We start from the raw sequence: 14,383 nt of genomic DNA on the forward strand, positions 1-14,383 counted from the left end.
AGAATATCTGTTAGCTTTTAATCCGCCATGTATTTAAAAAAAAAAGAAGGGGGGGGGGAAAAAAGAAGGAGGAAAAAGAGAGTCTTCAGCGCTCTGGCCCTCATTTCCCAGTGGATGCCGTTCCCGAACAACCCAGCAGAGGACAGGCCACTCATACCAAATCATGGACCTGCGGGGCCGAAAATCCCCTTCAAAGACTTGTACCTTAGAGAAAATACAAGCATTCTTGTCGCTAGTAATACCAAGACAAAGTATTTTGGTATTTCAAGCTTCGATTGTGCAAATGCAGAAGTGAAACCTCTCCAAGTAGAGTAGCAGCTCGTTAGAGGAAATCAAGCTTTCCCATCAGCGATGCAGTGGCCGATGCAGCTATTTTAAAAGACATTGAAGATGAATGTCAGGATGAATGTCAGAAATTCTGGGTAAAAGCATAAAAGCTACAACTTTAAAGAAAAGATAGCATCCTGTAGCAAGGGTAGAGCCTTTAGAGTTAAACAGGTATTTAACAGGGCTGTTTTATAAAATTTATTATAAGACTGGTAATTAAACGCCATAGCGAAGGCTGCAGAATAAAATGCTGAACAGAAAAACTGGCAGCTTTTACTATAATTGCATCCTTCCTTAAATGTTTTTAATGAGCCTAATGAGAATATATTTCCCTGTCTGTTTCTAAAGTTCATTTCCATCAGTATATGTGATTTGTTCTGGAGCAACGTGAATTAACAAGTATTGGGATATGTAGGAGAGAAAAAAGCGACGGGGCACTTTTGGCCCATTCCACAGGTACAGTTACGCACGGCAGCACAAAAGCTGTAGTCAAGAAGGAGATGGCCAGAAGGGCAAGAGTAAGCCAGCAGCTGAAGGGGACCCCGTATGACTTCCCTGAAAGCCTACATTCAGCAGCATCTCTTGGGCAACTAAGAGGTGCAGCAAGGAGTGAAATTGCCACAGCACCAGTTTGCCACCAGTTTTACCTCTTTCTCCCATTTTATCCATTGCATGCTTACATACCACGGCTCACGAGAAGCTGCTTAGCAGGTAGGACTCGCTACTGTCTCCCATAGCTCCTGAGTTGAGGAAATCATCCGCCAGACAGAGTGACGTTTTGTCCTGGTACTCAAACTGCAGACACAGACCCAAGTACGCCTTTGGGGAGACCACTCAAAATCCCAAATCCCTGAACATCATGGTTGTCCTGGGAAAACAACCTGAGAACAGGGGTTGAGAAGGAGTTGTGGCATACCCCACACCCAGATGCCAGTGTACCAGGGCATCCGTACCCTGCACCACGCGTGCTCTTCTCCCGTGTGAAACATGCTCCCTGATACCTGGAACTCAAAACTGGTGAAAACAAGATGAACTTATTTCTTTTTCGGTAAGTCAAAGGAATTAAATGTCCATACCATCAAAATAAAGAAATAAAGCTGACTTCCAGAAGCTGATACAGCACAATGTTTAGAAGGTTATATATGACTACTTTTGTAGGGGGGGAAAAAAAAAAAAGTATAGCATAGGACAAACTGTTTAGGGGATTTGTTACAGAGCAAGAATACATACTAATTACAGATTTCATATTTTAGTTCATGGTAATAAGTTTAATTTTAAAAGCGGTTACTTCTGCCTTATAGTAGCTGCAGCTTTAGTTTACATAACGTGATTGGGACAATGTTTTCATACGCTTTTTGTTACTGCAAAATTTCTTTCTAGGTGTTTTATAGATATGACCTTATTCCTGCTTTGAGGTTCAAAGTAATGCATTTATCTTGCGATTCAGGTGGCTTAAGAGCAAACACCTGGTGAGTTAAGACAGCTGGGCTCATAGTTAAGTAAAACCCTAACTCCATTGCATTTAATTATATCTCTGAATTTTTCTATTCAAATTTAACTGTTGCAACCACAATTACTTCACAAACATTATTCCAAGCTTGTTGCAGCTAAGTGAGAGAGGAATCTGGTCCAAAAATATTTAAAATGGAATTTTCTATCCATTTCAATATGCTATTCTAGAAATTAGGCTTTGTGCTGACAAAAGTGAGAGAAAAGGTGACTTGAAGAGTATCTTCTCCTCAGTGGCTCAGGAGGAATGTTATATCTTCCTTATAAGAGAAACCAGGGAGGGAAGCCAGCTGGTTCCGAGGTAGGACCTGACATCAACGTAAACAGCAATCACAGATTTACAGTGCATTTCACACCTCCTGATTTTTTCTTCAATTTCTACCTTCTGAGGTGAATCAGTTAGGGGAACTATTTCATTTAACCTGACAGCAGAAAGAAGAGGGAATGTCCGGTGCTGCAGGCTGTAAGGACGTGTTTGGAAATCTAGCTTACAACAGGCTGAAGTCGTCTGATTTCTGGCAGGGTTACAACCCATGTCCCTCTCCTTCCCTGCCATGAGAGCAGCTCCTCCGTACCCCTGGAACTCTCCCTTTTCTCAGAAACGTCCTGGTTCCCTTCCACGTCCACTTGGTCCACCTCCAAACCGAGCTCAAATCCCATCCTGCTCCCTATCTATTTTTTCTGGCGCGCTGGCCCGGCACGGGATGACACACTGAGGATGGTCCAGAGCTATCAGCGTGCTGACTAACGACGGAGGAGCACAAGCTGATTGGCTAATCAGAGGCTGCCAAAAAGGATGGGTAATGGTTGGGCTCTGTTTGCCTTCTCCTCAGGGAGGGCATTAGTAATCTCCTTTTCCTCTACACAGTCACTGTTTTTCCATAAAACTTGCAGTAACAGAGTGTCTTTGAAATCTTTGTGTCAGTCAAATTTGTTGGGGGTGGGTTTGGTTTTTTTTCCTTCTTTTTGTTTTAGGCTTTCCAACAAGTACAAAAGCTCCTGGTGGAAGGGAGACAGGAGAGGAGAAGTTGACAGGTAGACAGATGTGTGCCTTTTTCCTTTAGAAAGGAACATTCTTACGTTGCTTGATTTTGGGGGCCTGAGCCATGATCTTTGAATAGTTAGGACTGGGAATACTATTCACTGTTGGCAGGCACGGCGGGTAGAATGACACAAATCCCAAAGATAATATTAAAACGCCATAAAGTTCAGTAAGATGTGCATTTCATTTTTAACTCTTCTTTAGTTTTACTGGTGGTAATGTGTTGGCTTTTTTTTTTTTTTTAAATTATTTTTTGCCAAATAAATTTTTGGAACAACTTTTATCTGGTCGCTTCATCACTTACTTTTCTCACATCTGTCACCTACTTCTGTAGTCATCACTTTCCAAAAACTCTACAATGAAAGTCAGAGAGAAAACCAATTTGCATATTGCAGTATTATTAAAAAAATCAGATCCTTCAATAGCTCCTGATCGAGCGCAACTGTTTAAGCTCTCTTCCAAATTCTTGCAGTCTCATAGAAAAGAAACAGATGGCAACAACAAAAGATGAAGAGAAAGGTATCCTACTGACAGCCTAGAATTATTCAGAGTATGTGGATATGAAGTGCATTTTATGAGGGAAATATTGGAAAAAATATTGCTCTTGGTTACACAGCTGCTGGCGAAATCTGGGGCACTTTTGTCATCCTTGGTCGGTAGTCCCTATGCCACCACTCCAGCTGCTCTTGCTGCCTCCTACTTCTAAACAGCGAGCAGAGGCGTGGAGCTCAGCAGGATCTGTTTGCCACCACGTGTCACCTCGGTGGCTGAGAGCAAGCTCAGCTCTTGCTCGGAGCTCGCTGGGGTTTCAGGCATACAAGAGAGGACTTTGGTCCTGCAGTCACAAACAAATGCTAAAGGGGCCCTTCTTTTGCAGATCAATGGAATCACTGCGGATGATTGGAAAAAAAAAAAAAAAAAAAAAAAATTGAAGCTCTGCATGCTCATGGCAAGCCACAGTCAGAGTGGGAAGACCTTGAAGGAGAAGGAGCAGGCCAGGTACCAGCGTGGCCGCTGAGCACCGCCCGGGCAAGCTGCTGCAGAGCACATTCGAAGAGGAGTCACGGTGCCGGAGGCATCAATTTGCTGAGCACTTCTCTTGTCCCCTCTCCAACATGAATGGCTTACAGCCACCATCTGCCAGAGCATTTAATTACTCTGATATTAATGATTGCATCATTATTTCCACCTCTTTAGTGATGGATCATTGTTCTCTTTAAAACTCTTTCTACTGTGAAACCTGTCCAGGATTCCACTTGGGGGTAGATTCCTTTTTATACTCAACTGGTTACATCATTCTGGTTTAAAATAAAAAATAATTAAAAAAAGTCTTATTATGACATTCACTGTCATAATAGCAAACAAACAAACAACCCCCAACCTAACTCCCTCCCCCCTCCCCGTTCATCAACAGGGTCAGTGCTTTTCAGAAAGGTTCTTACTGTGAATCATCCTATGCATCTTCCATAAAAACACATTTCCAGCACTTGAAATGCACTAATAGACATGGCAGGCAGTCTCCACTGCAAACTTGGATCTATCCTGACTTCTGGTTCCAGTGAACCGTGAGCCCATTTATGTTACCACATGTGGAGAGTAGCTGCATCGCTATCTTGTGTAAAAAGCAAATGCTCAGCAGCTAAGACGTCAAACTGCTTGCTTTAAAAATGGATTTTGGCTGAAATCAGAATATCAGGGTCTGACCCTAAAGCCACAGGCCTGGAATGTGCGAGCGTGATACATCTATCGCTTGCATCAACTTTACACCAGGGTAGGACAATCAATTTCAATTGAATACTCATCATTTACGTCACTGGTCATGAGCTGAATATTAGGCTCAGTTTTGTGCTATGCAGTGAATTTGCATGCCCTGGAGAGGTGATATAAAATAATATGAATGACCAGGCAGAAAAAAGCTCTTTTAAAGTTCTGTCACACATCTTTCTACATACCAACATTTTTCCTACGTGAACATATGCAAAACCAACACTGTTTGCCACATTTTTAGGTGTACTTGGAATGGAAGAAGAAGAGGAACTCATTGAGAAACCGACAGTTCAGTCCTAACTTAGATAGGCAAAACTTTGGCATATTGCATGAAATTCCAGGATTTCTGTTTGCTGTAATATACAGATTCCAAATATACACAATATATAGAAATTCCGGGATTTTGGCTCGCTGTAATACACAGCTTATGCTGAACAGCAGCCCCCCAGCCCCCCACCTTCCCAACTAAGCGTGAATTCCATAATTCTTGCTAACAGCACATCAAATGTGAACTACATTGCTGTAAGAACTTTATAAGACATAACCTGTAAGTATAAAATCACATCTAGATACATCACTTATGCAGAAAGCATATTAAAACTGTAATGTATATAGAGAACTTACAAATACTTGAGTAGAAAGCAAAAGAAAGCACAGAGTGGTATCATTTTAATTGGCCTGATACAGAGACATTTTGAACAGAAATAAAAGATGGCATGGAAAAAGAAGATATACTCACAGTAGAGATTTAAATGTTTTAAGTCTTTTAATACTTTCACTACTTTTTAATACTTTCACTACAAGCAATCTTGATTATTTCTGGGTAATATTAGAGTTAGTAGCTAAAATATTCCTTAAAAATACCTTTGCTACTAAATATCTCTCAATATTTAATTTCCTGCCCAGGATTCTGCTGACCTAGTGATAGTAGGAAGAAGAGACAGACTCATTTTTCATAATTGACTGTTAATTCAGTAAAGGATTTGTTCTGCTGATTTCGATCTATACTAAAGGGACAAACAGATAAGATATGCATTTACATAGAGTCATATATGCACAAAATCTTTATTACTGCTTTAGCTAGTACCTAGCAGGAAAACCCATTAAGGTTTTCTGAATTATGAACTGCTCAATATATTTTAATTGTTGAACAACGTAAACTAGCACTGTTTGCAATGCATTTCTAAAGTATTTTTTCCCTGCCTGCTAACAGTAATCCCCTGGGATTTTCTATTAAATAGCACAAACTTTCGAGTCAAAAAAACTGGTAGAAGCCTAAAGCAAGTTTAGAGAGAGGTCTGTCTTGATTCATAGTACAAGTACACGGTTGGTATATATTTAAGAATGACAGTGCTGTCTTTCAGTACTGCTGCCCACAATGCTTGGAAATATATCCTTGCAGTATGCGAAGACATATCCTCTACGAAGCGCCCAGATAAATCAGTTCACCCTTGGCTGTAACTAAATGCTGTCTAGTGACTTGTGATCGACAGGGCTTTACCCTCTGACAGCCAGATTCATTGTTGGGACAGCAACCAATCGTCGGGTTTGACGACACGAGCCTAATCAAAGTTGGAGTATAAAAAGCCCCCTTGGAATATATAAGGTAGACCAGTGTGGCAAGCTGTCTCTCAGATTGCATTCGCTTTCACGGATCTGTTTAGTACTAAAAGGAAAAGGGAAAGGGGAAGGGAAAGGGAAAAAAAAAAAAAAGGGGGAAAGGAAAAAAGCTGCACTGAATGTGAGACCATGCAAAAGCTAGTGATCTATGTTTATATTTACCTGTTCATGCTGATTTCAGTTGATCCGGTGGCTCTTGATGACAGTAGTCAGCCCACAGAGAACGCTGAAAAAGACGGACTGTGCAATGCTTGTACGTGGAGACAGAATACAAAATCTTCCAGAATAGAAGCCATAAAAATTCAAATCCTCAGCAAACTGCGTCTGGAACAAGCTCCTAACATTAGCAGGGATGTTATTAAACAACTTTTACCCAAAGCTCCTCCACTACAGGAACTGATTGATCAGTATGACGTCCAGAGAGACGACAGTAGCGATGGCTCTTTGGAAGACGATGACTATCATGCCACCACCGAAACGATTATCACAATGCCTACGGAGTGTAAGTAACCCTGCTGCTTTCGCCTCCCACCGCTCCTCCGAGAGAGTTGTCTCCCTGCTGTAGAGCCACGCAACTCCTCCTCGGGCTCTCCCAACAGGCTGCTGGCTGGAGTCTGCTAGAGGGAGGGAGGAGAGCGTTATTTCTAAAGAATTTGAGCCAGGTTCAGATGACCGTGTTGCGATCCTTTGTTTTACTGTTCGGTTTTCGGCTCCTTATAACGTCTATGCCCTGTAGCACTTAGGATTTGCCCATTGCCTTAGAAAGCAAAGGGAGATCTGCAGTTTAGTTGACTTCGTTATCTGCTGTACTCAGGGCATTTCCTATCACAAACGTAAAGTACGAGTGCAGATAACGAGATAACTGTATTTTTCTGAGGGAGGTTTCACTGGCCGGTATTTTTAGGAGCAATAGAAATCAGCAGAAATACAGCTTAGAGCACTAGACCTACCTAACTGCAACACGTTATAGCAAGTGCAAGTATAGAGTTAAATTCTTGCTTCTTTGCTGATCCCATAAACTAGCACCACCCACCTCCGAGTTAAAACTATATCTTTAAAGCAAATATGTGTGTAACAGATTTAAATGTTAAAATGTCCATGCTATAGCAATCAGCTCCAGTAGTCGTGCCAAGGAAGAATGAAGGCATTTACTGAATGAGCAGATTCTGAGTTATCTTCTGAGTGCTAAACATCTGCTATGGCTCCTATCAAGTATCTTTTGCATGGCTAATACTATAGTATCTTATGTTCTTCATCAGCTAAAGTATTTGGCTATGGCAGCTGGTTTTTTAAATAACACTTATGAATATGATGTCAAAAAGGAAAAAGATGACAAGACATATAAGGCATGTGAACAGTTACAGATATCGTTACAATACACATGCTAGCATAGTATCAGCTGCTCTAGCCAGCTAAAAATGTACACATCGATGGCAAAGTAACATTATCTGTAACATTTTTCAACTTATTCTTGATTAATAAGATGTGTACTTAATAGCAATATATTGCTGCAGCCTTATCACAAAGTTAAGCTCTGCCAGCAGTTTTGTTCCAGCCTATTACGTCCAAGGCTTTATAACTATTTTTAATTAAACTGTTATATAATTACAATGACTGAAGAAGAGTCATTGTCCTTCATTGATCTGAGTTGATTTCCTTCTTTTTATAAAAAGCCCTTGAGCTATTTTAAATGCACTAAAGAGACCGGTATCTTAAGTGGTAAGATTTATGAATGTCAAAGCCCTCCACCACTTAAGATTAGTATTACCCATTTTATCCTGGCATGGAAAGATATTGCCATGACTAGGTATGACAGCTGCATCGTAGGCTACAGGAAGGAGGAACGCTGCCCTGCACGTGACTTTCCTATAATATTGTTCAAATGAAAACAAAATGATCCTTAGATTAATACTCTTAATTATTTGTTTTCCATTCAGAAAAGAAATTAAAGCGCTCGTGTAGTTTGCCCATGGCTGTCTCTGTTTGTGCAATGTGTAGCACACTGAGGCTATTTAGTAAATTAGAAATAGCTGGATCACCATGTACATTTTGAGTCAGCTTATGCAAAGTTGCTATTCTGCATGCTTTAGGAAGGTCCTCAGGAGACGACTAGCAGAAGCGAGTTGGTAGTAGTCACTGTGAAGTGGAATAAGCTGTGCCCTCTCCCCAGGTAGTTTTTGTGTGGGAAAGAGGCTTTTTTGCAGTTGTACAGGTCAGCCCACAGCACTGGTGCCACTGGTCGGAGCCCCGAGCACGCCGAGGACCGCAAAGGTCCTCCACAGCGCACGTCTTCTCGTGATTGCCCATCGTTTCCGAGTTTCAGCCGAGCACACCTCCACTCTGCCTAGCCTGCGTAGCACAAGGCACCAACTAGAGTTATTTAGAAAATGGTTAGCCAAACCTCATTTTAGCCCGTCTACAAAACAATCTTCGGTTCCTTGTCACATGATGTTACTTTTAGGTGACAGCATAAGGATTTTGTTGACATCCATTAAAATTGCTGTAGAGCATAAACTGCAGGAAATTAATTAAGTTAAATCCACTTTGTTACTGATGATACTGTTTATAGCATATTGTAAGACTTCCTGCACGGTCTGGAAAAAAAATAAATCGGGTTTATATATGCATATTTCTTTTTGTTCCCTGTTCAGTAATCTGTTCTTTCCATTCATTTATAGCTGATTTTCTTGTACAAATGGAGGGAAAACCAAAATGTTGCTTCTTTAAGTTTAGCTCTAAAATACAATATAACAAAGTAGTAAAGGCACAATTGTGGATATACTTGAGGCAAGTCCAAAAACCTACAACAGTGTTTGTGCAGATCCTGAGACTTATTAAACCCATGAAAGACGGTACAAGATATACTGGAATTCGATCTTTGAAACTTGACATGAACCCAGGCACTGGTATTTGGCAGAGTATTGATGTGAAGACAGTGTTGCAAAACTGGCTCAAACAGCCTGAATCCAATTTAGGCATCGAAATAAAAGCTTTTGATGAGAATGGACGCGATCTTGCTGTAACTTTCCCAGGACCAGGTGAAGATGGATTGGTAAGTTTATTTAGAAAAATCCCATTTAAATATCTTGCATTTTATTGGAAAGCATTTCAGTTGTGTTTTAAGGATAAAGTGGAAGCATTGTTTAGGGAATGGAAGATACAAGTTCTGTACAGCCAATTCTTTCGTTCTTTGCTCTCTGATCATGTCAAAATCAATAGCATTCCTGTGCCTCCGTTTCCCTCTTCGAAAAATTGAGACAAATTGCAGTACTTCAGTAAGATGTTGAGAGGCATTAACTGGAAAATGTTTTGGTAATTATTGATGGATAGTCCTATCAAAAGTAATGTTGTTTTCAAATTTGAGAGCAAATACTGTTTAATAAGCAGTAAAGCTAAAAAGAATAGTCATTGGATTATTTCATTGGTAGGAAAGCTGCCTCTGGTAGAGCTGAGAAAGTTTTTGCATTCAAACTGTGAGGGAGTTTCTCCCTATTCTGTATGCATATATTTTTCTATCAACAACAACAAGAATTATCTATGTTTATGAATGTGAGAACAGATCTTCATAATGTTGTGTACCTTTCAGTATGTGATAGAGTGCACCATTCCACCTATTAGAAATGTTTGAACAGAGAAATTCTGCTTGATAAAATAAATGGGTCATAATGATGAGAAAGAGCATAAAATAAACTATCTGGTTCCTTTTTGTAAGTATAGATGAACAAATTACATCTGTGTATGAGTTAAGTGTATGAGTTAAACTACAGCAATTTCCTTGTTATTTGTTTCTGCAAATCACTAATCCTTTACAACCTATAAAAATTCGTGAAGTTATCACAGCTGAAACAATCACAACCATTTTGAATAAAGTATAAAGAATATTATTTTACTTTTACTTCTATGCAGTAGATTAATCTGTTTATCATAGAACCCTTTAGGTTGGAAAAGACCTTTAAGATCATTGAGTCCAACTGTATTTATGTAGCTATGTAATGTTTAACTTCATAGCAGCATAATGCAATTAAAAGAACTTAAAAGGAAAAAAGCTGTGATATCTTAATTGTTGATCCAGTATAGATGTGGATCTCCCACACTTGAAAAGGCCAGCTGGGTATCACGATAAGGCACGTCCTCACCCCCTCCATCCATTCAAATACCCAACGCTGTGTTTTCACACATGTGGATAACCTGTGGTTATCATCATCTGTAAAAACAAACCGATTCAGCAGCGGGGCAGGGTTAGATGCACGGCTGATAACGGGAAAGGAAATTTCTCTTCCCTCCAGCTCCTCTCCGGCAGCTCCCAGTACAGGGATGCTCCTCTCACCAAGCCCCTCCCATATCACTTAGCTGCTGGAGGAGCATCTCCAGCAGCTGGACAACTTGCAGCTGTAAAGGCGGGTATCTTGGAAGGGACAAATCCACGTAAAAAGTTAGCTGGGCTGTTATTTACACCTAAGGAACGGTCTTCCTTCATGGGACAGCCTGGCCAATGCCAAACCGACACGTGGGGCTGAAATCAGTGCACGGAAGGGAAGAAACTTCAGGAACTTTTTCAAGCTCGTGATTGTGAAGGTTGCAATTTCTTTCTGTTCTCAGTTGGTGATTGTGGAAACACACCTTTGGTAGAAAGCGTGTGGCTCAGAGATCTGCCAGAAGTACATTCCTGGCCACAGGGCTCCTTCAGAGGTCAAAATATTAGCTGCTCCTCCAAATTCAGTATGGCAAATTCAGCCCTCTGGCAGAGGGGAAAGCTGTGAAGTATAAGTAACCTGTACCAGCAGGTGAAACACTCGTTTCTACTGCCATTGTAGTCATTCAAGAACGATAGCAATTATGGAGTGATTTTTCTTCTCCTTGGTCTGGACAAGAAGCCTTCCTTGATATCCAGAAAACCTGAACTGAGTATGACTTTAATGGAGGGAATTTCAGAAGGACTCACAGAAGGGAGACCAACACCAGTCAGTCCTATCCTTGAAAAGTTTTTGGAGTTCTTTCTTTCCTTTTGGGAGTTCTTCCATAGAAAAAAAAAAAAAAAAAGTAGCTCTTACTATGGGGTTTAAATCAAACACACAAAACCCACATCAGAAGTAAAAATCCATCATCCTCCAGATTTCTGAAACCTTGTAGCAGTTAACAGAAACGATGCTAGCACTGAGATGGTGGTGATTTCAGAAAGAGGTACTCAGAAATTCAAGTTCTTTATAGAGAAACAGCAGGAAAATGCTGGTCCTCAGCATGAAAAAGAGGAATAATCCTTGAGCAGAGATCAACCGTAGCAGAGATTTGCAGGAGGGCAAAGTGCTGTTTGCAAACATTATTTGAGGATGTTAATTTGACACATCTGTCTGAGACATTATCCATTTGCATGTTTTTACTGAACTTAGGTTTAACCTCAGTAATGCTTCCGCTTCCTTCTCCTCTTCTCACAGAACCCATTTTTAGAGGTCAGAGTTACAGACACACCAAAACGGTCCCGCAGAGATTTTGGCCTCGACTGCGACGAGCACTCGACAGAATCCCGATGTTGTCGCTACCCGCTGACAGTGGATTTTGAAGCTTTCGGATGGGACTGGATTATCGCACCCAAAAGATACAAAGCCAATTACTGCTCTGGAGAATGCGAATTTGTGTTTTTACAAAAATACCCGCACACTCACCTGGTACACCAAGCAAACCCCAGAGGTTCGGCAGGCCCTTGCTGCACGCCCACCAAGATGTCCCCCATAAACATGCTGTACTTCAACGGGAAAGAACAAATAATATACGGCAAGATACCGGCCATGGTTGTAGACCGCTGCGGGTGCTCATGAGATCGTCGTGAGATCCACCACTTCCTAAGTTGTGGAAGCTACCAAAAAAAAAAAAAAGTTATACCCCCTCACCAGTCTTTGAAACTGTGAAGTTACGTATATAGGCATTGCCGACATCCTACATGCTGTATGATAGGCTATCGTACAGATTTAATGCAGCACCAGCTACAGAACGTGAACTAAAGGACAATATAGTTACCTAACGGCTGGCTTTGAGCTACAATCAAAATCAACAGATTTAGCACGTGAAGTTCTCACATTGCGAGGGAATCAATATTCAGTCATTCAGACGCAAACTTATACGCAGGTTTCAATACAGGTTGGTAAATCAAAAGCAAGTTCCTTCTCATCTGAGGACGGAAGGAGCGGGCTTTTAAGTCCATTTCTTCACAGCTTCACTTAGTATTGTATTTACAGGAAAATATATACTGGTAACATATACACCACTACACAATACCACCAGAATCATCCTTAAACACTTGAATATATAGTGCAGAATTGTGAAATGTATCAGATGAAATTCCACATAAATGGACAAATCCTGAACTTAGGGATGGCATAGTGTATTTAGCGTGTTTCCATTCCTTCTTCTCATTAGTATGTTAGTAATCAATGGCAATGGTGCTACGTAAGCAGGCTGAGTAAACAGAGAGGTAGTTATCTAAGTGAAAGAATTTAGAATAACAACGAATTTGCCCTATCCTCAGGTACACTATTCAACATTCGCAACAAATAGGTATTTTTGAAATGAAAGGGAATAGTTTTCTAGACGTAGTAAAACAAAAGGCAGCAGAGAAGTCTAACATTCAAATCGTAATCCCACAAGATAACCTGCCTTTGCAACATTACCGTTTGCACTACGATAAACCAATGCAAATCAGTTGGTTGCTACAGATATTGTTTAAAAAACCACTTTGATATAACTGACTTGTGTAATATGTATGCATCAATATTTTGTAAATAAATGTTTATTTTTTAATCACTGTTGGTATATGTTCATTGCAAGAAAAGAATGACTTTAACCTGTACTTTAGTTTAATAAACAAAACCCAATATTCTCTTCATAATATAATTTCCTGGATTTTAACACAAATAATATGTAGGAACAATGCAACAAAGTAAACCATATGTTGAGAATTATACTACATTTTATATGTTTTTTACATTGGTATGAGCCATCTGTGATAAATGATGGGTGTTGACATGTTTATAAGGTTCTTTGAGTTACTGTTTTTATGGTCATTTTGATCCACAACTGAATTTCCATACTTTGAATGTTATGTCCATAAATAATGATGATACCACAAAAGATTGCTATTAAATGCATTTTATTATATTTAAAAGTTTGCAGCAAAGTATTATCTTATTTGAGTAAACATAGTACACAGATTTCCACACAAATTCTGTACATTTTCCTTATGATAAAAAATTGTTAATTGAAATTAAAAAAAAAAAATCTATTTACTATAAAGTCCATTTCATTTCACATGTGAAATACAACTGATAAAACAGGCATTTGTTTAACAGGCACTGTTAAAACGCCTTCGTGTTAGTATGATACACATTTTTGTTATATTCCAGAATTCAGTTTCCTTTGTGTAAAACCACCTTAAAATTGCAAAAATGCTTGATTTTCTTTCCCTTCTCCTTTTATACATTTTCTGCCTAGGTGGTAAATATTTTGTATTGAGTTTTCTACTTTTTTTATTTGTATGTAAGGACATTAAAATTTAAAGTTTGAGCCATGAGGTTTGAAACTTAAAAGCACACAGATTTTCTACAATTTCTTTTGAACTATTAGGACTTCTGCTAAAGCTGTGTCCGAGCATCAAGCAGATGTTAGGCTTCTCCCGATGTAGTTCATCAGAGCGGGTCTCTGGGGCCCTTAAATACGCTTTCAATTTAGTTTCCCACAAAACACAATCATTGAGTAAATAAAAGATAATTTAAAAACGCTTGGAATACAAAGCCTCGGTGAAGCCACAAGAAGTCAATTGCACAACGCAATTCCTTCTTCTCCAAACCCCAAGGTTACAGAATTAAGGGAGAAGTCCCAGGTTCGTTGAAGTTAACAGCAGAACTTCTGCTGGCTTGAAGGGAGACCAGTGTTTTGCCCTTTGACTTTTAACTCACAACATTCAGGCACTAGATAGTCCCTGCTCATTTGAGCTATCAATAGTATCTCTCTGCGCGAGGCATACCAAAAGCCTCATGGACTGTTCGGAGGCTTCAAATCGACTTAGTTTGTATACTGTGTAGTTAGACCTTCACTAGCTTTAATTGAGTCAGTTCGTATAGCAACAGC

General features: G+C 39.9%; 1 protein-coding gene across 1 annotated transcript; it reads left to right on the forward strand.

Moving 5' to 3' along the window:
* Positions 1-6,393: 6,393 nt before the first annotated feature.
* MSTN (myostatin) lies at positions 6,394-13,382 on the forward strand. The gene is made up of 3 exons (XM_009810379.2): positions 6,394-6,767; positions 8,944-9,317; positions 11,698-13,382. Exons 1-3 carry the CDS (start codon positions 6,395-6,397, stop codon positions 12,076-12,078), a joined length of 1,128 nt encoding a protein of 375 aa, XP_009808681.1. The 5' UTR covers position 6,394; the 3' UTR covers positions 12,079-13,382.
* The last annotated feature ends 1,001 nt before the right edge of the window (positions 13,383-14,383 follow it).

The sequence above is a fragment of the Gavia stellata genome, chromosome 8 (assembly GCF_030936135.1).
Source record: "Gavia stellata isolate bGavSte3 chromosome 8, bGavSte3.hap2, whole genome shotgun sequence".
NCBI lineage: Eukaryota > Metazoa > Chordata > Aves > Gaviiformes > Gaviidae > Gavia > Gavia stellata.